Source organism: Ochotona curzoniae, unplaced genomic scaffold (assembly GCF_017591425.1).
Source record: "Ochotona curzoniae isolate NIBS_2020 unplaced genomic scaffold, NIBS_Ocur_1.0 scaffold_1037, whole genome shotgun sequence".
Taxonomy (NCBI): Eukaryota; Metazoa; Chordata; class Mammalia; order Lagomorpha; family Ochotonidae; genus Ochotona; species Ochotona curzoniae.
The window spans coordinates 11,259,004-11,283,178 of NW_024467083.1; the positions used below are offsets into that span (position 1 = coordinate 11,259,004).

General features: G+C 39.9%; 1 protein-coding gene across 4 annotated transcripts in view; it reads right to left on the minus strand.

The window, feature by feature from the left end:
- Positions 1 to 735: 735 nt before the first annotated feature.
- Positions 736 to 24,175, minus strand: part of DBT (dihydrolipoamide branched chain transacylase E2) — a 45,858-nt gene continuing 22,418 nt past the window's right edge. For 2 of the 4 annotated variants that reach the window (XM_040998363.1, XM_040998364.1), the window contains exons 4-10: positions 13,547 to 13,668; positions 10,645 to 10,867; positions 9,170 to 9,336; positions 5,308 to 5,385; positions 3,645 to 3,836; positions 3,449 to 3,520; positions 736 to 1,857 (exon numbers count right to left, since the gene is read on the minus strand). In XM_040998363.1, coding sequence (XP_040854297.1) covers positions 1,690 to 1,857; positions 3,449 to 3,520; positions 3,645 to 3,836; positions 5,308 to 5,385; positions 9,170 to 9,336; positions 10,645 to 10,867; positions 13,547 to 13,558 — 912 coding nt within the window. In that variant the 5' untranslated portion in view covers positions 13,559 to 13,668 and the 3' untranslated portion in view covers positions 736 to 1,689. Of the gene's footprint in view, positions 1,858 to 3,448; positions 3,521 to 3,644; positions 3,837 to 5,307; positions 5,386 to 9,169; positions 9,337 to 10,644; positions 10,868 to 13,546; positions 13,669 to 20,021; positions 20,204 to 24,175 lie in introns of all 4 variants that reach the window. The other 2 variants (XM_040998360.1, XM_040998362.1) reach the window with 2 other exon arrangements.

Sequence of the window (24,175 nt, forward strand, 5' to 3'; positions counted from 1 at the left end):
TCAATCACCATATTAACTAATTCAAATATGAATAGCATTTTCTGATCTCCTAGATGGGATCAGTACATTTCTGTGACATGTGTACTAGCACCAGCATTTCCCTTACAGGGTGGAGTAACTGCACATGTGTTTTGATGGTTATCCAGTACTTGTCTCCTCTACTACCCAGGTGAGTACCTTGAAGGCAGCAAGCACAGGCAGGTCCCGAGGCCCACTGCTTAGCACCATGCTTAATATACAGATTTTAACATATAAGTGTATAATACACAAAATGGAATATTATGCAGCCATTTCAAATATGATAATGTGAAACTGTTTATTGATATGTAAGTTACTCATCTGAAACTTAAAAATCAAATTAGAAAATAGTAGCTGTACTTGATCCCATTTTTAGTAAAGAATAATCATGTATACAGATACATACATCAACATTTTAATAGTGGTAAGATTATTTTTTTTTTGTAGCTCCCCATAGTATCTGAATTAAAAAAAAAAAGCAGTATTCATTTTGCTCATTATTTTCTGATTTAAAATTGATTCTCATATTGAAAAAAACAGGACACTAGAAACAAATTTTTTCCTATGATGAGACCTCACCTGAACTCATTTTGACATCATTAGTTAATAGAACATTGTTCTAGAACTCAAAACATTGGATTACATTCATTTTGATGCAATTTCTTATTAAAGTGGACCTTTACCAAAACAAAATGATCATTATGAAACTTTTGCTTCTATATAAAACATCTCAATTTATTTTTATGTTCATCATTAACAATTAGATTTTTCTCTATTTACTCATTCATGATCTATTTCAGCATACGGACAATGGAAAGAATTGGTTTTCTTATCTACTTTTTACCTGAGGACAAAGAAAATTAACAGAATTATGGAGAATGTGAGTGCCACCACACTTCAGAGCACGTTCTTAAATGAATAAAGCTTGTGAAGGCAAAATGTTTTCCCCAACGAGCAGCAGGAAAGCATAACCAAAATCCTAAAAGTATAACCATTTTAAACACATACCTTTAACAACTTTACTGGTTATAAAACTATAATTAGACATTTTTAACACCAGGTGATAATTGTTTTTCAAAGATGCTAATTTTTATAAACAAGACAGAGATAATAAACTACATAGATTAAGAATATATTCACATATTTTAAAAGATACGTATAATTGCACTTCATGTACTAATAAGTGTAGGGAAATGGAAAATATTTTTTATATAAATTCCTTTCTCCACATGTGTAAAATTAAAAATTTCATTAAGAATCTGTGAAGGAAGGAAGGGTGGAAAAAAGGAAGGAAGAAAAAAAGAAAGAAGAGGAAAGAAAAGGAAAGGAATAATTAAAAAAAAAAGGAAGGAAGAGAACAGAGGACAAATACAGTATGTATATGGCTTCTTGTCTTTTAGTAACATTGATTTTAGCTGCTAACAGTTCCAACCCATTGACATAAACACCTCAGCACCGTGTCAAGTCATACTCTGACCTATAAAATGTGCCAGGAGAATCATCATTACACCATCATTCATTTTCAGTAAACGGTCTAACAGAATAGTGTCTTAGAATCTTAATCATACAATACAAATCACAGATTAGTTGTAACAGAGAACATGTGCTGGCACAACTAGGTTTCACACATTCTTCGGAAGCCCCAAAAGTTCAAGAACGGCTTATCAGTCTTCATTTCAGATCTAGTAGCATAAACGCTGGGTTCTCTAAGTAGGATTTCCACAGATTACAGAACCGTGACATTGTGGCACCATCAATAATTCTGTGGTCAGCTGACCAGCTCACATTCATCACCTGTGCCTGGTACACTTCTCCTTTCTGGTTAAATCGAGGAAGGGCCTAGAAATCAGTGGGGGAAATAAAGGGAAAGCATTCAGTTGCTCAAAGTTTAAGCTGTAACAGTTTTCTGAGGTCAGACAAATCTACTTCCCTAGGATAGAGAAGAAACAGATACACCAAATGCCTTGAAAACATTAGCTCCTGCTTCTCCCATGTTTGCGAAGATACATAGCAAACTTTTAGTGTCTCGAGGGTACTTACTGTTCCCCGAGGCACATGGATTTGTGACTATCTATAAAGACTCCACATGAATTAATACCCAAATCTTGAGCTCCAAATTCTGATTCTGATTAAGCTAGGGTGTAATTTATTTCAAGCTCTCAGATGATTACAAGCAGCTGTGGTTGAAAATCACTTTAGGGCCCAGCACAATAGCCTAGGGGCTAAATCCTTTGCCTTGCTGGAATCCCATATGGGTGTCCCGGTTCGTGTCCTGACTCGTCCACTCCAATCCAGCTCCCTGCTGTGGCCTGGGAAGGCAGTCAAGGCTGGCCCAAAGCCTTGGAACCCTTGGGACTCTGGAAGCACATGGGAGACTCAGAAGCTGCTGGCTTTGGATCAGCTCAACTCTGGCCAGTGCAACCACTTGGGGAGTGAACTAGTGGGCTAGTTTCTCTGTCTCTCCTTCTCTCTGTAAATCTGTCTTTCCAGTAAAAATAAGCAAATCTTAAAACAAAACAAACAAAACACACCTCACTGTAACTTTACTCTGTCACTATTCCCAGAGCATGGCAACTGTTTTTGAAGGAACTGCCAGACTTATTTCCAATACAAGTTTTGGGGGCTCTGACTCCAGGGCCAACAAATCTCCATTTTTAAAAAAAGATTTATTTATTTTTATTGGAAAGGCAGATATACAGAGAGGAGGAGAGACAGAGAGCAAGATCTTCCGTCCAATGGTTCACTCCCCAAGCTGCTGCAACGGCTGGAGCTGAGCCAATCTGAAGCCAGGAGCCAGGAGCTTCTGCCAGGTCTCCCACACAGGTGCAGTAATCGCAAAGCACTGCGCAGTCCTCAACTGCTTTCCCAGGTCACAGGCAGGGAGCTGGATGAGAAGTAGGGCTGCCAGGATTAGAACTGGTGCCCATATGGGATTCCAGCGCCTTCAAGGCGAGGACTTTAGTCACTAAACCACTGCATCAGGTCCAAATGTCCATTTTTAAATAGTATTTCCAATGATGCTTAAACCGAGTGAAGTTTGACAGAACTGCACTAAATACTATCTTATTTTGTTAGAAAGAACAATGTGGAATGGCTTACCATTACCCATTGATACTCTACGATAATGCTATTTAATTGAGAGCCAAATTGTCTGTATCTGTGGTTATCCAAAAAGATACCCGCACCTTGCATGATCCACAGTGGATCGTGATGGTTTCCACACTGAAACATTCCAGATACCATTACTTTATTACACATAGAGGCAGCCACCGCAAGTGCAGGGCTAACTCTTAGGAAGAAATAGCAGATTTACTGAGTCAAAATTTACAAACTCAAACCGGAGCGAGAAAAACTTTAGAAATGAATACACCTCTTTGTGTTTGCTTCTCCAATCCTTAAAAACTGTTTTCCAATCATTTCCCACACATACCCTAATGGATCCCAGCGCCCCAATGGCTACTTCTGGCGGCACTATCACTGGTTTGGCATAGGTACCACCAACCTAAAAAAAAAAAAAAAAAAGGAAAAAGAAAAACAGAAGCATCAAATTTTCAGAGAATAAATGGAAATGACATTTTATAATTTCAGCTGAGCATAGGATCAAATATTTAAATTATGCTACTCACAGATCCAATGTTGGAAAGAGTAAATGTTCCTCCAGTAACATCTGTGGTGCTGAGCTGCCCCGCAGCGCCCAGCTTCTGGAGGCGGTTTAGTTCAGTGGCAATCTCAAACACAGAGCACAGCTGTACATTTTTCACATTGGGGACAATCAAACCCTGCTGAGTATCCATTGCTATTCCAATATTATGAGAAGCCTAAGAAACAAAGTGTAGAATAGGTCTCTTAATAAAAAGCAACTTAACAAGAAAGAAGATTTCACTGTCTCCTAAGAAACCATCAAAAACCATTTTTATCAGGTTGCCATTGATTTAAAATAAATATTCTTATAACAACTTTTAATAGATATTTTGAAAATAATCTGTTTTGCCTGCAAAACAGAGTGCATATAATGTTAATGGGAGTGTAAGCTGTTCTAGACCTTCTAGAGAACTTCTTACCAATACAGACCATCATTCATAAAAATCTGCTAAGGAGATAAATCCAGAATTGTGAGTAGATAGCAGTATTCAGGGATTTTGAATAAAGATCGATTTTAAGCTTGAGAAACTTCGAACAATCAAAATGCTCATCAATATTCCACTGGCTAAACTTATTCTCACTGACCTATAATGATGTCTACTGTACATTACATAAGAAAAATATGAATTCCATACTTTTATAAAAATTACATGCAAGTAAATTTCCAGGAAGACATACATTAACATAAGCAGGAATTATTGTACAGTGATAAGACCGAGGGTATAAACCAGTGATTTGTTGTTTGGAGTATTTTGAATAAGTGGGTTCTTAATTGGGAAGTGTTAAATATGGATGGGGTGTTTTTGGCCTGTCAGTTAAGATGCTCTTAGAATTCCCACAACCAATATTGAAGCTCCAGGGTTCAAGTCCTAGCTCCACTCCTAATTTCAGCTTTCCAGGAATGGTACCCTGGGAGGCAGCAAGAGATGGCACTCTGCCTTCTGCCCTGTTACCCGCAATGGAAGACTGTGGTGGGCTTCCTAGCTTGGGGCTTCAGCCTGGCCATTCCCAGCCATCATGAGCAATCAGTATACAGACCCCAAAAAGGAACATTCCCTCTGTTTCTCAAATGGTTACAATAAAGAGACACAACCGTGTTAATTACATGGCGATATTTTAGATCTGACTCCCAGCAATGTCCGGGCTCTCTTCTGCTCAGTCATTTCTAATGAGGAACAATCATAAGGATCAGCATCTCAAAAGAGTTCTCAAACTTAAATTTTCACTCCAAACAGAAGAGTTCAGTCAACTGAAGCTCACACTTTTTTTTTTTCCATTACTTCTCTTTTTAAAATTATCCCTGGTCTCAAAACTTTAGAAATTGAATTTGAGAAAGTTACTTCTTTTTGAAAGGGCAAGTAGGATGGGTAACTTAACCCATTGCCTTCCATATATTCCCATTATTTTATGCAGAAAATCAAAAGGTTTAAAAATGCAATTTGCTTGTCTAAACAGTATCACCATTAACTGGTAAAATCAAGAACAATAACAACAAATGGACTCAGGTTTAATGTCTTATCCCATTCCTGTCATTCTAGTCTAAAAAACGCTCACTATTTGAAGTACAATAGAAGTCTTTCTAACCTACAAGCACATTTGCACTATCTTCTGTTGAAATAACGACAGTTTTCACAATGCACAGCCAACCTTATATATTATATTCTGGCATCCTTCATCCACAGAGGCATTAAGGATAGGAAACTGTAACAATCCCAAGGAAGCTGCCTGTTTGACAAAAAGAAAATCCAACTTTAGCACCTTTAACTGAAGCAATAAGAGGAATGAAAGGAAGCAAGGAGAAAATTCTTATTTATGGTAAGTTTAATTTTAAGTCTATATACACCTAGGCATATTCCTTCTAATGTTACTTTCAAGCAAAGTAGAACCAGGTCACCCTAATCATTTAAGAATAAAAGATAAAGTAGCCAGTCTACTTAGAAACATCAAGAAGACTTTCAAGATAACTTCATAAATGTCATGATCAAACGTCCAGAGAGAATGTTTACTTTCTCTGTGATTTCTTCACTTAATATGTACTCCTGAGAAGTAATCAGCAGTTTGAAAATACACTTGGAATTAAAACACAAGAAAAGCGTTGGAAGTCTTTACCTATGCAGAAAGCACATGCAATGGGGATTTAACAGTAGACTTTGGAGGTCAGTGTCTGCCTGGAGTCCTTGGCAAGGTGAAGGGCAAAGCTAACAGGAATGTTTACTTTGGAATCTCACTGGATTGCATTTATGTCTCTCTGTTGCTTTCTTCCTTAATCTTTTCCCTCTTTTTTTTTCTCTGTATGCCATTCTCTCTTAATCATAATCAGAATGCCCTAACTGTACCCAGAATGTTTCTGCTAGCTGTTTTTTTTTTAACATCCAGAAACTAATGATGAGGACTAATATATTGCATTTGGTGGTCATACCTTTTAAGTTTAAAATGTAGCGAGACAAAAATGCTTAAGATGATTCCTTAAAAGAATTCCCTTCTCGTGGCCCTTGCCTTGTCCCATTGAGTTCTATATATGTGTTGCATTTAGGATTACTTTTGTCTGTGGATTGGCAGTCTAGACAGGGAAATACACACACAGAAGAGTTGTAAATATAGGCATTTTTTGGGCAGTGATTAGCCAGGTGGGATTAAGGAAAAAAACAACAAAAATACTTGCTGCAAATCTTTCATTTTCTATGACTTCAAGTATCATAAGATTTTAATGGATTACTGTAACTTTAATCCTAATAAAGGTTAAATAAATAAAAGCTTAAAACAGTTTAAAAGTTTAAACAGAAATGTTTTTAAAAAGTTTAAATCCTAATAAAGTTTAAAAATCCTAAAAAATGAATAAATGTTTTCAGGAGAATCAAAATTTTGCAGAAGAAACTGGAGAGATATAGAGTTATGGATGAGTCCATTTTCTCCCCATTTAACACTTTATTTTCTGACTATTCTAAAACTTACATAAAATGCCATTTTAAAACAAAGCATACTAAATTTTATTTCCAAAACGAAGATTATGTATTTCATTCAGATTGGGACAATGAAGAAAAACAATAATAAGAGGAAGCCAATATATTCAATATGTATCTATGCTTCAGAATGTGCTTGCTGTCACACGGCAGTGGGAGGAACCCAGTCAGCAGGGAAGGGGTGCTGCTCTCTGCTCTTCAAAGCTCCTGGTTCTAGGGCCTTCCTCGTGCTCTTTTCCTGATGCCGTCGCTCTTACTCCAAAAATCCTTCCCACACATTTTTTCCTTTTGCTAGGGCTGGAGGCAGCTGGCACATTTCATACTGTGGTAAAGTTGCTGCTGGGGATGCCCACACACCATACTGAGGTGCCTAGGTTGAGTCTTGGCTACTCCATTTCCATTTCGGCTTCCTGTTAATGCACACCATGGGAGCTAGCAGGAGATGGTTCAAGTACTTGAGCTCCTGTCATCCACAAGGGGGATTCAAACTGAATTTAGGGTTTGTGGCTTCAAAACAATCAAGCTACCACCATTGTGGACATCTAGGAGCAACACGTCAGTGGATGGGCAATCTCATTCCCCTGCCTCAATTCATATTCATGTCCCAGCCAACTGCAAACACACAACTACCTCAAATACCTTACTCGCTCAGTTCTAACTGAGGCAGCCCAGACCTCGAGATTACTAACAACCTAGTCCTGCTTAACTTTTGTGATGATTTTGATCATTATCTACTTGATTCTCAAAACTTATTTCTCTGTGGGTGCGAGAGCCTGGATCCATGATGGCAAACTCTCCTGCTTCCTTGTACCCTTGCCCTTGACAGTGCTCTCGGGCTGGTACTAAGCTTAGTCATGTGACCTATTTTAATCAACAAGACAAGAAACAATGGGATGCAGCTTGTGCATGTCTGCTTCTTTTCTCAATTCCTACCAGGACTATGAGACCATGGACAGGTGAGCATGATCAGAAATGACAGACATATGGGACAGAAATGTCATTTCCGTTGAGACCATTCTATGCTAGCCAGCCCCAACCTGTTTGCAGATGTTAAGTATAAAATATCTGCCAAGATGAGCAGACTTGCACTGTTCACCTGTAGATCCATCAGAGATAAGAAATTCCTATCATTTTAGGGTAGATTGAACACAGAAACAGGTGTAGCTGACTTCTCCATGACTTGTTTCTAGTTTTGTTTTAGTACAGCACTGCCCACACTCAACTGATACCCAGCTTCTACCTAACCATGTGAAGCCTTTAGCCATCCATTTATGCCCAGTCTGGGTGATACCATCTACTGGCTTCAATGCCTTGACTCTGCACATGACTGTCCTCAGAGAGAACAGAATCCAGTTCACTCTCCTTTCATTCCCAGACACCTATTTCATCTTATACTTATGGAGGAGTCATTTGTTAGCTCACTGCCAAGAGAGTGGAGATAGAGCAAAATGGTGTCATTCTCATGCAGCCCTCTGTCCACTGCTCCGATAGCTGAGTGAACACTAGAAATATACTGAGATATGCACCTGAATACAGAAGAGTATTGAACTCCAACAGTGACAAGCCGCAGAGGCATCTGCAGGAGTCTGCCTGACAACAATTTGGTATTTAGGATGTCTAAGTATTTGATAAAGCTATGAAGGGTGTTTCGTGTGGAATTGTGTAATTTAACCACCAGGCATTTGTTAATTTGATTAAGATAGAAAGTGTAATGATGAGAGACACAAGACTGCAAAAGTACACAACAGAGATTTAGAGCAGACCTTTGCCGTTCTAAGACATTTGGACACCATCCTAAAAGTAATGAAGGGTAAACTTTGAAAAGAATTATGGAATAATAAATAACTTGATGTATGGGAGACCAGTGTTGATGGAGAGTGGAACAAGGGCTGGGGGTTGCGGAGCATACTGGAGTATGCATTTTAGAGTAAGATAGACAAGATAGACCAGAGCCTTAAGCAGATTCTCTATTTCTTAGTTGGATGTCCTTGACAAGATTCCCAGCTTCATTGGGACCCCATTTCTTTCAGTGGAAGGTGGGGACAAAGTATTTACCTATCAGGATTACACTGAGAATGAACAGATAATATACATAACATGCTCAGTGTAGGGCTTGGTACACATTAGCTGCTTCATAAATAGTTGCTAACATAAAACACACTTGAGCTGCTCCAGGTCAGTTGTTGGTGTTACTCTCTTCCTAGGGACCTCAATATGAACATGTGGGATACATGAATATGTCTGTGTGTGTATAGATATGCAAATAATATACAAAATCAAAACCAACTCTTATTTTAGTTTAAATTAGGACTTTGCTAGAGTGAGCCTTTTCATAATTAAAGGCTTTAACTAAATGATATTCTCCACCAAGATATAAAAGAAGTAGATAAAAATAAGATACATAAACTTAAATTTTAAAAATTCCCATGAAATTAAGAATAGCATATTTAGAACTATGTACTATGGTTCAAGTCCAGAGTTAACACATGGCACATTTATAAAACAAAATATGTCCTATTCAAACCTTGTTCAAAATGAACAAATCTCACCTTTACAAAGAAGGGCAAAAAGGAAAGTTTAATTCCGCGTGACAAAGCGACGGGTTTCAGTTCTTCTCGTAGCTTAACCAGCTCAGTAACGTCAACCTCATCACAATAGACAAAGTGAGGGATCTTTAGAGCTGCAGTCATTGTCTTGACCATTGTTTTTTGAAAGCCTGAAAAACATTCATGCCATTATTTTTGAGTGTAATTTTTAAACTCTTTTCATTTTTTAATTAGAAGGTTCTCCAATATCCTTCACACTCTCAAAGTTTTAAAAAAATATACTATCTTTATTACATTGAAAGTCAAGCCACTAGTTTCAAAACGGAAGCATGATACCTAGTGGCAAGTGTCATTTCAGGTGACTGCTTTAAATATTTAAATGTGCACAAAAAGGTGATACGTGTACTTCAAAAGTGGGTCAGTGCCATGGCATAGCATGATAAATCTGTCCATAGTGCTGGCATCCCATATAAGCGACAGTTTGAATTCCAGTTACTCTACTTTTGATCTTTGCTAGTGGCCTGGAAAAGCAATGGAAGATGGTCCAAGTCAGTGGGTCCCTGTACCCACGTGGGAGACCTAGAAGTCCCTGGCTCCCAGCTTTAGACCAGCCCAACTCTGGCCATTGTGGCCGTCTGGGGAGTGAATCAGTGGGTGGAAGCTCTCTCTCTAGCTCTCCTTCTCAGTAACTCTGGCATTCAAGTTAAAGAAAAATATTTGATAAAAAATTTCAAAAGGACAGAATCTGTGGATTATCAAACCACTTTCTTGCAAAACTACATTTCTTAGAATAACACATCCTAAGAATTTATATAAATGACGAATCAGAACTAATAATTTAAAAAGCTAATTAAAAATAATATATGATTAAAATACTGAGTCTAAAACAAAACAATATTGGTACACAAGTTGGTATTCATGAAACTTTGTAATTTTTCAGATATTAGTAGTACATGTAAATAGAGTACTGGGTGGGTGTAGTGGCATACAGGGTAATCCTCCACCTGTAGTGCCCACATCCCATATGGGTAGCAATTCTAGCCCCAGCTGCTCCACTTCTCATTCAGGACCCTGCAGATATACTAGCAAAGCAATGGAGGATGGCTCAAGTTCTTGGGCACCTACACTCATGTAGGAGACATGGAAGGAGCTCCTGGCTCCTAGCATCTGATCAGCTCAGTTCTGGCTATGGCAGCCATTTGGGAAGTGAACCAGCAGAGAGAAGACCTTTCTCTCTCTATCTCTCCTTCCTTCTCTTTAAAATACACTCTCAAATAAAATTAAATGATCTTTAAGAAATAGGAGTGTTTTCTGGATGAGCTGTCATTTCATTCAAAATTTATATATTAAATTTGAACATTCCTTGCAATAAGAATTGGGAAAAAATCATACTATATGTATGCATTCGTTGAAGTATCTTCTACCAAAATAAGCATGAGTGTATTGCCATTTTAAATCATTGTTAACATTGCTACTACCTTTTATGGGTTCTGTTTTGTCTTTGCCTGTGAATACTGGAGGTCTTGATATCGGTATGGGGACAGTTTTGTCTTTTGGCTTTGGTGGGGATGGAGGTGGCATCATTTCAGCTTTTGGTGAGGGAGGTAATATAGCGCCTGTCTGTTTTTCCAAGAAGTTGAGAATATCTTCTTTAAGTATCCTGCCATCTTTTCCTGAGCCAACAACTTCACTCAGCTTAATCTTAAAAAAAAAAAGACACATTTTAATATTAAAACTACAATCACTTTAATATTATTAGAGTTCTAAAATTAGTTCACTGAAGATAATATTAGTGATCTTAACAGAGAAGTTACATCTGTCCTTCATGAATCAATGGTTACTGTGAACATACTGTTCATTTGTTCATAACTACGAGATATCTACATTGCAGAGTCCATAGTTATTTGTGAAAGCTTACATTTTTTAGTAGCCAGACCTTTTAACAACTCTAATATAATTTTTACTTGATCTTTCTTAGAGATCACAGAAAAGGGAAAACCAAGAATTTTAAGAGAAAAATGCTTTAGCAAATTTAGATGAATGCTTCTGTCATTGGTTTGTTAAGCATGGAATAGCTTAAATAACCGTGTACTCTCAAATCAGTTTTATTCTGATGGTGGCTCTGGAAGGAACAAAATAAAGCATTTACTTCTATTTAAATAAACCACCTCAGCTTAAATGATATCTTTATGCACAAGGTATTTTAGTGAGTTTTTTAGGGTTAAACACCACTTTGTGTTACTGCATCTCTAAGACTAACTGTATCATGTTAAATATTAAATTTAAAACAAATGAATTTCAAGAAATGAGACTATTTTTTGGTAATTACAAAATATAAATGTCATTGGTTTAAACTGTAAACAATTCATAAACATGCAAACTGTAAAAAATTTTAAGTAAATAAAATTCAATACTTAATTTCTAGTATTTATACCAATACTTTTGTTATTATACACATCTTTAGCAAGTGGTGTAGGCAAGCCAAGACATGTCTATAGTCTACAGGTGGTCTTTCCATATAATTAAGAATAGTTTACCAATTTATTTTATAGCTATCAAAGTAATATATAAAATTTTTTCATCTGATGCCCTGAACAGCCTAGTTCTCCATCTTATTATTTCTATTTTCTATTACGTTAAATAGGCTTCCTATTTGAGCACATTTCATGACTATACAAAATTTCCTAGAGCACGTTAATAATTCTCTAGCACACACACATAGCTTCTATTTTGATCTATAGAAAACCTTAGGAAGAATGTGTCCTACAATATTTTCTTGGGATAGTTTCTCAATGGCCAGATAGAATAGGAGTATTTGTTTTTTTAACATTTATTATTACACAGAGAGAGGGAGAGACCCAGAAAAAGATCTTCCATCCGCTAGTTCACTCCCCAAATGGCCACAATGGCCACAGCTGGGCTGGTCCTCAGCCAGGAGGCAGGAGATTCTACCAGGTCTCCCACATAAATACAGAGGCCCAAGACTTGAGCCACCATCTGCTGTTTTCCTGTGCCATCAGCAGGGAACTGGATTGGAAGTGGAGTAGCCAGCCCATATGGGATGCCAGTGCCACAGGTGGAAGCTTAGCCTTGTCATGGCACTGCACCAATGTTTAGTTTTGATTTTCTCCAAGGTAACTTAACTACTCTCACAAACTGCCAAGGAAGCAGTCTGCACTGTGTACAAAGGGAGTATATTTCATATTCCTAGCTTAACTACTTATTTGATTTTAATCAGATTAATCGAGCCCCTTCTCTTCAGCAAAACGGAGATGACCCTACCTTCTGTGAAGCATTGCTATGAGGCTTTCAGGTAACATGTAAACATTGCCTGCTCAAACAACAGGTGCATGGTGGCTGAGTCGGTGTACAATCACTAAAAGCACTGCTTTCTGATGGTAACAGAATTGCTGTAGAACTCTGTCTCCAAAGCTGTTATTTGTATGGTGTCATTCAATTTCTCCAGGTCTCAGAGTGGCTCCTTATGTTACAGAGTAAAATGAAGTAATACATTAATAATTATCACAGGGCCAGGGAGTCATCTTGCCTGGCATTCTATCCTCTACTCAGTCAATACTGGCAGACAGAATACAAAAGGTCATCATCCTTGACTCAAAGCAATACAGTTCTATGGTTCTCCCCAACTCCCTTGGGTGAGCCAGCGTCTTGGACTATCACATGCATGCCTGGGCCATTTCTCCTCTCTTTTCCTAGCAGCTTCCTTCATTTCCTTTATAGGTTTTCACTTCAGTGAATCAACCATATGCACTCAAATTCCTGTCTCAAGCTGTGTGCTTCTACGATACCTGACCCAACACATTGATATTCATAGGTGCTCAGTAAATGATGGTTATTAAGAAAAAAACGTGGGGCAGCAATGTTGGGGTAACATGCTATGCCTCCGTCTGTGGGTCTGCATTCTATATGGGTGCTGGTTTCTGTCCTGGTTGCTCCATTTGTGATCCAACTCCCTGCTTATAGGTTGGGAAAGCAGTGGAAGATGGTGCAAGGCCTTGGGCCCCTGCACCCATGTGGGAGACCTCAAAGAAGCTCCCAGCCTCTAGCCTCGGATCACCTCAGTTCCAGTCATTGAGGACACTTGGGAAATGAACCAGTGGATGGAAGATCTCTGTAACTCTGTTTTTCAACAACAACTTAATCTTTAAAACATAATAAAACCTAACTACTCAAATGCTAACCGTTTCTCATCTCTCCGAAGTAATTTCATGCAATCAATTGCTTTTCTTTTCTAAGACATTTTCCTGCTTTCTTTACATTCAACTTGAGCCAGTTCATCATGAGGCAGGTATTGGCCAACTTTCCAGATATACAACTGTGTATTTTCTAAGCAACCTCAGACACGTTGGTAAGAAAACGTACATTGTTTTCCATGGCAAGGCGGCGAACTGCAGGAGTTGCCAGAGTTTTTTGGCCCTTAATTTCTTGGTGTGTGTGTTCATCATGAGAGACAGCTGGAGTTTCCACGACATCTTCTTCTGAATCTGGCAAAAAGGTAAAATTTAATTTTCATTGAAAATATTTTAAAAACAAAGACTTAGAATCCTGCAATACCCAAATGAAATTATTTATTTATTATTTTGCAGTCAAACCATTTAAGCTACTTTGAGAGGGGAAAAATATACAACTAACTAAACGGTAGGGAGGAGAGGTTTTTACTGGCACCTGAAACTGCTGAGTTATTAGTACGGTGTATGTATCACTTCTTTTAGATAAGTTACAAGTGAAATGATGAGGCTTTTCAATGCATAATTCATTAAAACAAGCATTTAAATATTTTTCTAACAAAATTCTTTCCAAATCTGCATGACAATCCAAATATTTTCCAAAGATGCTAAAACATCTAAGTTTTTGCTCTGCCTTGATTATGGTTCAAGGAACGCTATGGCTAGTGCTAACTTATTTGTTCTATACTCCAACTCCAGAATCCTCATATAAGAAAAGTTACTTCAGGCTTTTAACATTTATGTTTTCAAATACAGCTATAGCATTACTGAGTAATACATAGCCATAGTTTACACTGCAGTTTTCATTTACTTGTACTTAAGGGGAAGGGAAGGAGGGAGACAGAAAGGAAGAGACAGAGAGAGAGAAATGAGAGAGAGAATGAATCTCCCACATCCACTGGTTCAATTCCCAAATCACTGAAACAGTGGTGAGGAACCAGGAACCCAACCAAGGTCTCCTACACGAGCGACAGGAACCCAGACTTAAGTCATGACCAGCTGCCTCCTACGATGTGCATATGTGTGCATCTGGATGCAGGAGCAGCCCCAGGACTCAAACCCAAACACTGAAATATGGATGTAAGTCCCCTCAAAGGTATATGAACTGCTGCGCCAAATGCCCATCTCTTACCATATATATGTATACATATTCAAAAGATTTTTTTGATTTTTATTGGAAAGGCAGACCTACAGAGAGGAGGAACAGAAACACCTTCCATCCCCTGGCTCACTCCGCAAGTACCTGCAATGGTCAGAGCTGAGCCAATCAAAACCAGGAACCAGGAGCCTCCTCTGGGTCTCCCACATGGTTGCAGGGTCCCAAGGTTTTGTGCTGTTCTCCCAAATCAATAAAAAATTTCCACATTTACCACTGCTGCAATTATTGAAAGACAACTGACTCTTTTTTCCTCATTAATCAGTGAATTTGACTAGTGGAGCTCTCAAATATATATATATAAAGGTGAGAAAAAGGAGAAAAATATTATGTGTCAAAAACTGTGCTCAATCTTAATTAATTAATTCTTCATCTCAACTGCTGCTATCTTTTGCTTTTTACACTTTTAAAAATGGGGCTCAAGATATATTTTTGCCCAGGAACACACACCAAATAAATCAAACAGCTGAAAATGACTCTTAGGACCGTGCTGTCTCCATTAATTTACAACCTTGGAAAATTTTTTTCTAGTCAGAGCAGATGGAATGCAACGCCTATGATTCTAGTCTAAATCCTGATAACTGTCAGAATCCTGTAGATTCTACACACCTTTTAAAGTTATTGGGAAGAACATAGGCCTGGCACAGTAGCCTAGTGGTTAAACTCCTAAACTTGCACGTGCTGGGATCCAATAAGGGAGCCGATTTGTATCCCGGCAGCCCTGATTCCCACGCAGCTCCCTGCTTGTGGCCTGGGAAACCAGTCGAAGATGGCCCAAAGCCTTGGAACCCTGCACCTGTGTGCAAGACCTGAAAGCAGCTCCTGGCTCTGGGCTCCTGGCTTCACATTGGTGCAGCACTGGCCATTGTGGCCACTTGGGGAGTGAATTATCGGATGGAAGATCTTCCTCTGCCTTTCCTCCTCTCTGTAAATCTGCCTTTCCAATAAAAACAAAAATAAATCTAAAAAAAAAGTTATTAGGGAGAACAATAAGAAAAGTTGGCATGATCAAACAAAAAGACAAAAGGAAAAATCAGTAGATTAAAAATACTAATTTGAATAATAGTTCCTGAAACAAGAAAAATATAAAACGTTCAAATAGATCCTCAACTTCATATATATTCCCAAAGATCAAGTAACTTGCTGCTGTTCACCTCTCTAGAAATCATTTTGTTACGTACTACCTAAACAGTGCTATCCTTGGGTACAGGGCATAACAGAGTAATACAACAGGTTTACTGTGAGAAGTTGTTCATACATGAGTGACTTCAAAAATCTCTGTGGCAAATGAATTAAGGTTTATATTTGTGCAAAAACTTTTTAAATGCATGCTTATGAGGAATCTTCAAAAAGTATTAGTGTATAGTGTGAAAAATTTACAGATTTCAAAATGTTTCTTCAAATCAAAATAATCTATTAACTCCATTTTCCATGAATTTTTTTGGAGTGGCTTCATTACTTGTAATAGTTAGATTAAGCTGCTGGAAGAAAGCTTTCCTGAGAAATAATGAATAACCTTCCTACACAGTTCTTTATTTTTAAAGCATTTTTCTATGTATTTCCTCCTTTCATGATCCCAAAAATATTGAACATGTAGATAAGATTTTAAAATTTTACCCATGTAGGGCCTGGCAGAGTGGCCTAGCGGCTAAAGTCCTTGCTTTGAACGCCCAGGGATCCCATGTGGGCGCCGATTCTTATCCCGGCAGCTCCACTTCCCATCCAGCTCCCTGCTTGTGTCCTGGGAAAGCAGTCGAGGATGGCCCAAAGCTTTGGGACCCTGTACCCACGTGGGAGACCCGGAAGAGGTTCCTGGTTCCCGGCTTCGGATTGGCACAGCACCAGCCGTTGCAGGCACTTGGGGAGTGAATCATTGGATGGGAGATCTTCCTCTCTGTCTCTCCTCCTCTATGTGTATCTGACTTTGTAATAAAATAAATAAATCTTAAAAAAAAAAATGTAGCCATGTAGAAAGAGACTCAAAGGAGGATGGAATTAAGACCAAAGTTTATGTCTCTAACCAATGAAATTTCAGTGATTCCCACATTAGTCTTTAAAAGTATGTGAGGTTTTAATGTTTGACGATTGGTCTTCAGCTAGGGAATCAGTACAGTTGTAAAAAAGAAAAAAAAAAAACAACTTTAAAATGTTAAGAAAGGACAAAAGAACTCCAGTAAGTAAGCATTTTTTTCTCTCTCTCTTGAAGCCTGTCACATTAGCATTGACAGAAATCACTCACGGGAAGTAAACCTACAATAAAACCACATTATTTTGTGCAACTAAATAAAAGAGTAATTTGAATTAGTAAAAATCGACTATGAAATCCTAGTTTTCTTACTACTTTTGAGCAGTGCATTAAGTAGCTCAATTAATTCACTTTGAATTAATTCAATCAGAATAAATTCTTTTGGGTAAAATGTGATAAAATACTATTCTAGTGCATTTGGAAGGGAAGTCCTTTTTACATAGCAGAGACACAAATCTCTTTAATATCTACGGAGTTGCTTCTAAACTGAGAATGAGACCCAGATGAACAAGCTGTCACTGGGTATTCTTCATCTCGCCATGTACACAGTAAATTCACTCAATTTTGCTGACAAATAGTTGCACAGAATTTCAAACAGCTACAATTTCCAGGCACTGAAACTTGCAATTTATATTATTAAATGTAATTTGATTAAATGACATGCTTCGTGCTTGGAACTGGGTTTTTTAAAAGAGCTTTTCTTTAAGTCTAAAACACTCTGTTAATGCTGGTGAACACTTCAACACTGTAAACTCTGTGGGTATAAAGTGCAGTTGTAGCAGAATTTTTTAAGCATGTGCAGGTGCAATGCTAGAAACTCTGTCTCATTGTTCTAGGTGCAAAAATGGAGCTGATACCTACTCTCTCTGCATCGAATTTTCAACATAGCAAAGTAGTTAGAAGCATGGGTTTACAATTAGGCAGACCTGGGTCATACTGCAGCTCTACCACTTAATAGGTATGAGACCAGAAGCAAGTTTTTCAATCTTTCAGATTAGCAATGTTGCACATTATCAAATGCAGACCATAATCTATAAAATTAAATGAGACAGTGCATATATAAAATTAGCTACCAATGATAGAAAAGCTAATGATAAAGAGCAAAGGTAATCCAACAGCAGAATATAAATTTGCAACTATCCTATTAAAGACTATGTCCTTTCTGTTCTTTCATTGTGGCAAGTTCTGTCAGGTATGGTACTCTATGTTCTCTTCTGCTAGAGTGTCTTGGCACCTTAATCTTGCACACAGCTTCAGGCTACAGTACCTCAAACAATTGCCACACACTCTCAGTATTACAATTACGCACCTACTCTAGAGGGAAGAGATTTAGATTCTTAATGAAATATTGTTTTCTTTTTTACATTAACAAGGATGCATCAAAACGTCCTAACAAAGTGAATTATTAAAAACTTATGCATGGAGCCCAGTGCAATATCCTAGCGGTTAAAGTCCTTGCAGTGCATGCACCAGGATCCCATACGGGTGCCGGTTTGTATTCCAGCTGCACCACTTCCCATCCAGCTCCTTGCTTGTGACCTGAGAAAACCTTGGGACCCTGCAGCCACATGGGAGACCTGAAGAACCTCCTGGCTCTGAATCAGCTCAGCTCCAGCTGTTACAGCCATTTGGGGAGTGAATCAGCAGGTGGAAAATCTTTTTCTCTGTCTCCTTGTGTCTGTAAATCTTTCTAATAAAAAAAAATGAATCTTAAAAAAATATATACTACAGGCAGGAACTAAGTGTAACAACAACAACAACAACCACAACAACCTGTGTATGCAGAGCACAGGGGACCCCAGAGTGGAGCAGGCGGACAGGATGAGGCTAGTATCCCAACCCTGGAGACTCCCGGATCTTCACCAAGGACTATCAGTATGGACACCAAGGACTATATTCCAACTACCAAGGAGACTACGGGGAATTGGAGTGCCTTCAGAGGCCGAGAACTCTGAGGTCATCTATTCCGTACTGGATCTCCTACATGGGATGGAAGAAGCCAAGATCCTTCCTCGCAGGATTCAAGGTCATCGGAACAACAGCCAGGAGCCCTGAGCGGTCTTCACAAACAGAAGAACAGTAAACTCCCTTCGGGACTAGGAAGAGGAGCTTTCTCTGGTCCTTACTTAGTTCCAACTTTGGATCCCCAGCTTCTCCTGCAATGACCATCAGGGTCGCTCCGGAACACTCCCCCAAAAATAGATCAGATAGACAGAAACCAATAAGGAGAGCTTAAAACAGACAGGAAACAGCTTGGACTCCCATATACCTTACTAGGTAGGACACAAAGATTACTTACTCCTCACTGAAGTATTGAACATTTCTTTGCACACCCCTCCTAAAACTGTTCCGCTCCTCAATTGTTAACATATGGCTTGTTTGAGGTATAAGCCTGTTTGGACTATCCTAAAATTCACGTAGTTCAGTGGCAATCATGCTTGAATACTGCTAAATATAAAATAGATGCTAAATATAAAAATGAAAATAGACATGAGACAGCTGAATAGTACCCTATAACTATTTTAAGGTGTATAGCAGCCAGGTGTGTATAAACTAAAATTGAGATGTCGATGAAGTAGTTACAGAATGTGGTTAAGAACTTGCATTTTCTAACATATTGGTCACTCAATACCATGTCAATTATTTTTGTGATGTTGTAAATTCTTGTTGAAGTTGTATAGTGGCTTTTCATTGGAGGGGATGGTATTCTGCCAGCTCTACTTTCAGACCAGGGATGGTTTCCCAATGAAATTGTTGAATTTATCTGGACAATAAGATGCGGGACGCTATGCATGGTCCATGCCCGCAATGAAGGAATCATGACTGGCTATGATGACAGAGCAACGATGCATCATGAGTTCTGGAGTTCCTGCTCACCACTTGATTTCCTCTGTCACATTCTCATAACAAATTCCCTCTGTTCTAACATCTACTATTTACGCATCCCATGGCTGCGACTTTCTGAATGCTGGGCTTTTTGCTTTTGTTCTGGTTTCCCTTCTTACTTATTACTCACGTTGCTGTATCTTGAAGAAGTTTGGCTTTAAGAAAAATCACCAACAGGTGTGCTTTAAAAAGAAAATCAGTATATAAAAAACAAAAAAGACAAAAACTCAGTAATGAATAGAGCTACTCCATTAGTTTGTATTTAATCTTTGGATTTAATCTTTGCATTCTTACACATGCTTTTCATTTCACAAGGAAAGTTGTTTCTTTGAACACTAAAGTAGGTTTTTTGATGGCTCAATTGTAGACTTACTGGATGCATTTTTAACATGATAACTGTCAAAGAATAATTGTGCATCACACAGAACTTTTTTTTATTTTCCTATGCCTCCAATTCATACCCTGTAAGTTACTAATTTGGAGTCAATGACAAACGGACAGAAGCAACCAATTTGGCAAAACACAAGAACACTTATACAGTACCTTTTAAAGCTTCTGTTTCTATGTCTACTAACGGCTTTCCAACATAGGCAATCTCATCTAGATTGTAATAGAGCTTTTTAATGACTCCATCATAACGACTAGTGATGGTAACAGAGGCTTTATCACTTTGGACTTCACAGATGCTATCAAACTGAGACACTGTATCTCCTTCTTTTACATACCTAAAAGAAAACATCAAGAGACACTTTTATTTACATTAACAATCATAAGTACAGATCTCCCTAACAATGCAAATGCCACACGGAGATAGATCAGTGTCTGTGTGGTTCAACACTTACCTCCAGATAGTGTCCGAAGGGACATTTCGGAGCTGACTGCAATGGTCTCAGAGTCTCTTTAACATATCTCTAAGAAACACTGAGAATTTTAAAACCCCAATACATATATCATTCAAGAACTTATTAAACCTTCAGGTGTTCTACCTAATCCATTTCTTGGGAAAAGAAGTTCTAATTTTATTTTATTTTATTTTTTTATTTTTGAAAGACAGAGGAACAGTGGGAGAGGGAGAGACAGAGAATGCAGGATGAGATCTTTCAGGTTCTGGCCACTCTCCAAATGTCCAGAGCCAGGAGTCTAGAACTCCACTTGGGCCTCCCATGTAGGCAGTAAGAGCAAACTCCTGGGTGAGGTGTGGTAAGCCAAGTGACTAAAGTCCTTGCCTTGCATGCATTGGGGTCCCATATAGGAGCTGGTTCTAATCCCAGAGGCCCCGCTTCCCATCCAGCTCCCGGCTTGTGGCCTGAGAAAGTAGTCGAGGATGGCCCAAAGCCTTGGGACTCTGAACCCGTGTGGGAGGCAGAGGGTCCTGGTTTCTGGCTTCGGATGGGCTCAGTGCTGGCCGCTGTGGCCACTTGAGGAGTGAATCAGCAAATGGAATATCTTCCTCTCTGTTTCTTCTCCTCTCTGTATATCTGACTTTCCAATAAAAATAAAAAATAAAAAGAGCAAACTCCTGGACCATCGTCCACTACTTTCCCAGTCAGAGTTGAAATCAAAAGTAGATTAGGCAGGACTTGAACTTGCATTCCTATGGGGTGCTGGTATCACAGGTGATGCTTAATCTGCTGCGTCATAAATTACATTATTTTGATTTTAATGCCATTTTTAATATATATGGCGCATTTGTCTTACTGTCTCAATTATTCAAATGAATTTTTCACTCAACTCTGTCCTTGTATCTTTCTTTTTTTTTTAAAGATTTATTTTAATTTTTATTGGAAAGTCAGATATACAGAGAGGAGGAGAGACAGAAAGGAAGATCTTCCGTCTGACGATTCACTCCCCAAGTGAACGCAATGGCTGATGCTATGCTGATCCGAAGCCAGGAGCCAGGAACTTTTTCCAGGTCTTCCACATGGGTGCAGGGTTCCAAGGTTTTGGGCTGTCCTTGACTGCTTTCCCAGGCCACAAGCAGGGAGCTAGATGGGAAGTGGAGCTGCCGGGATTAGAACCGGCGCCCATATGGAATCCCAGGGCGTTCAAGGCAAGTACTTTAGCCACTAGGTCATGCCGCCGGGCCCTGTCCTTGTGTCTTAACCAGTTCTCAATTCATGCCAATAGCTCATCTAGATTTATAAGCACATACAGGGTGAGCATTAGTCTAAGTGGTTAAGACACCAGTGTTGCATATCAAAATAACTGTTCACTATTTGCCTCTGAGTCCTAACTCCAGATTCTTGCAAATGTGGATCCTGAAAGGAAGCAGAAACGGCTCAAGTGATTAATTCCCAGCTACCTTTGTAGAAGACTGGGATTGAGTTCCTGATTCTTGATTTCAGCCTCAGCCAACCTTGACTTTTGTGGACACGGAGACTGACCAAATGAACGGGAGCTCATTCTGTGTCCCTCCCTCCCTTTAACACTATCAGATATATATACATACACACACACATATGTAAACAGATTTGTAAAAAGCACAAGATGTTCATTTCCAGAAGGGGAGAATAAGGAATTACAAGAATCAGCTCCTCCATATGAGCAACATGTACAATGACAACTGTTAAAGGTCAACTTTTCCAGAATCCTGGAAACTAATAAGCTTACAAAAGTATTGCAAGTATTTGCTTAAGGAAAATGGCTGAATCTCATTCATTTGTTTTTGCATAACTTGTCCAGGCTACTTCAGAGTGGCTGGGACCATCTTTGCTTGTTCAGCCAGAACGCCAATTGGTGCTGGGCTCTGCCAGTGGTGAGCTCTGAGGACTTGGGATTGTGGAATTACTGCCTAAGGATATCCATGGATAAGGCCACCATCCCTGTAGGTGAAAAATACTGAGGGACTCCTAATGACAGGGCCACTATACTTGCAGGTAAGCAAGGTGACTGAGACCTGGTAGTTTGGATAGAAGACACCAAAGGTTCTGTATGGGTCAGGCCAATCACCTACCCACATGGGAGTTATGAGATGGGCTTGTCAACACGGAACATTGCATGACAGTCCATGCAAAAGTTCAGCCTGAATGCCTGTCTAAAAGGACTAGATCACAATACCTGACTGAGTGCAGGAACAGGGGACAGGAAACATTAGGCAGGGCCACGGCACTAACCAGTAAGCAAGTGAGCCAGGACTGGGGGTAGATTCTGCGGGGGATATGTGGACACAACCATGTGGAAACACAAGTCCCAGTGGTTCACTTAAGTGTTGGAATGGTGATGAATTGAGCTAGCTGTGACCACAGAACCCACCAATACTCATGAGTACTGGGAACAAAAATAGGCCGGGTAGGTCCAGGCTGCAGGACCTGCATGTGCATCCTAAAACAGGGTGTGGGGCAGACCAGTATCCAGCATGTACCAGCTCATTCAAAGGCCAAGATGGAGGGGCAGACTATGCTGGGCAAAAGCCTAGCACCCGTTAGCATGCGTGAGATCTGGGTCTGAGAGTAGGCCAAGTGGCAGAACTTGGGAAACTCCTCTACTGGGTTATAGTTCCCACTGGTGAGCTTGTGGTCCAGGCCTGGGGGTTGGGCAGGCTGGACAAAGTAACTCCACTTGTTGGCTAGAATGTGGGTTGGTTTTGAAAGGGGGACAGACCAGACAGGGCTGAGCAAACCTTATGTCACTGGCAAGTGTAAAAACCAGGCTGGAGCGTGGCTCATGCCAGGCTAGGCTGTCACACCTACCGGTTTGCACGAGCCAGGGATAGGAGCAGATTGAGCAAGGCCAGCGTCTAGCACCTGCCAGCAAGAGTTGGGACTGGGGGCTGGCCAGGTCAGGCCAGGCTACAGCATCCAAGGCAAAGGCCAAGACAGGTGAGGGGCTATGCAAAGCTGGGCCAGAGAAACCACTGGCACACATAAGATCTGAGGCTGGAAACAGGCCTGGTTGGGGAGCAAAAGGGACACACTGGCTGGGTTGTGGTTCCCACTGGTGACTACAAGAGCTAGAATGGGGGCTGCTGTCTGGTCTGGAAATAGCTGAAGTGTCCCTCAGCACAAGTGTGTACTGGGTCTGGGGTGTGCCATATTGGGCTAGACACCAGCACCCACTGGACTTCATGAGAACCAGGGTGGATAAAGGATGGGCTAGGTTAAGTCTCTGCCCCTATTGAGCCATGTGTGAGTTGTGTCTAGGTGGGGACCAGGATTGGCTGGGATGTAGCACCCAACAGCAAGAACCGTAATGGGTGAGGGTCAGTCAGGAAATGCCACTGTTCCTGCTAGGACAGGAGGTGGACCAAGTAGGGCTGGCCCATGGACTCACTGGTATGTGCAAGATCTGGTGTTGGGAGAGGTTCTTATGGAGGAGCTTGGGAAACTCCTCTGTTGGGACACAGTCTCTGCAGGTGAGAGCAAGAACCACAATAGGGAGCAGTCCAGACTAGGCCAAGAAATGGTACCCTCCGGCATATATTTGGCTCAGGTCTGGGGCAAACCAGGCTGGGCCAGTTCATATTACCCGCTGGCAAATCTGAGCACCAGAATGGAGTGTGGGTCAGGCCGGGTCAGACTGCAGCATAAGACAGTTCACATAAGGGCCAAATCTGGGGGCTGGCTGGGCTGGGCTATGCTATAGCACCCACCAACATGAGCTGGAATTTGGGGTGGGCTGGGCCCGGTCAGGCTGCAACAGCATCCACTGTCAAATGCCAAGGTGAGCAGGGCCATGCTAGCCTGGGCCACACTGCTAAA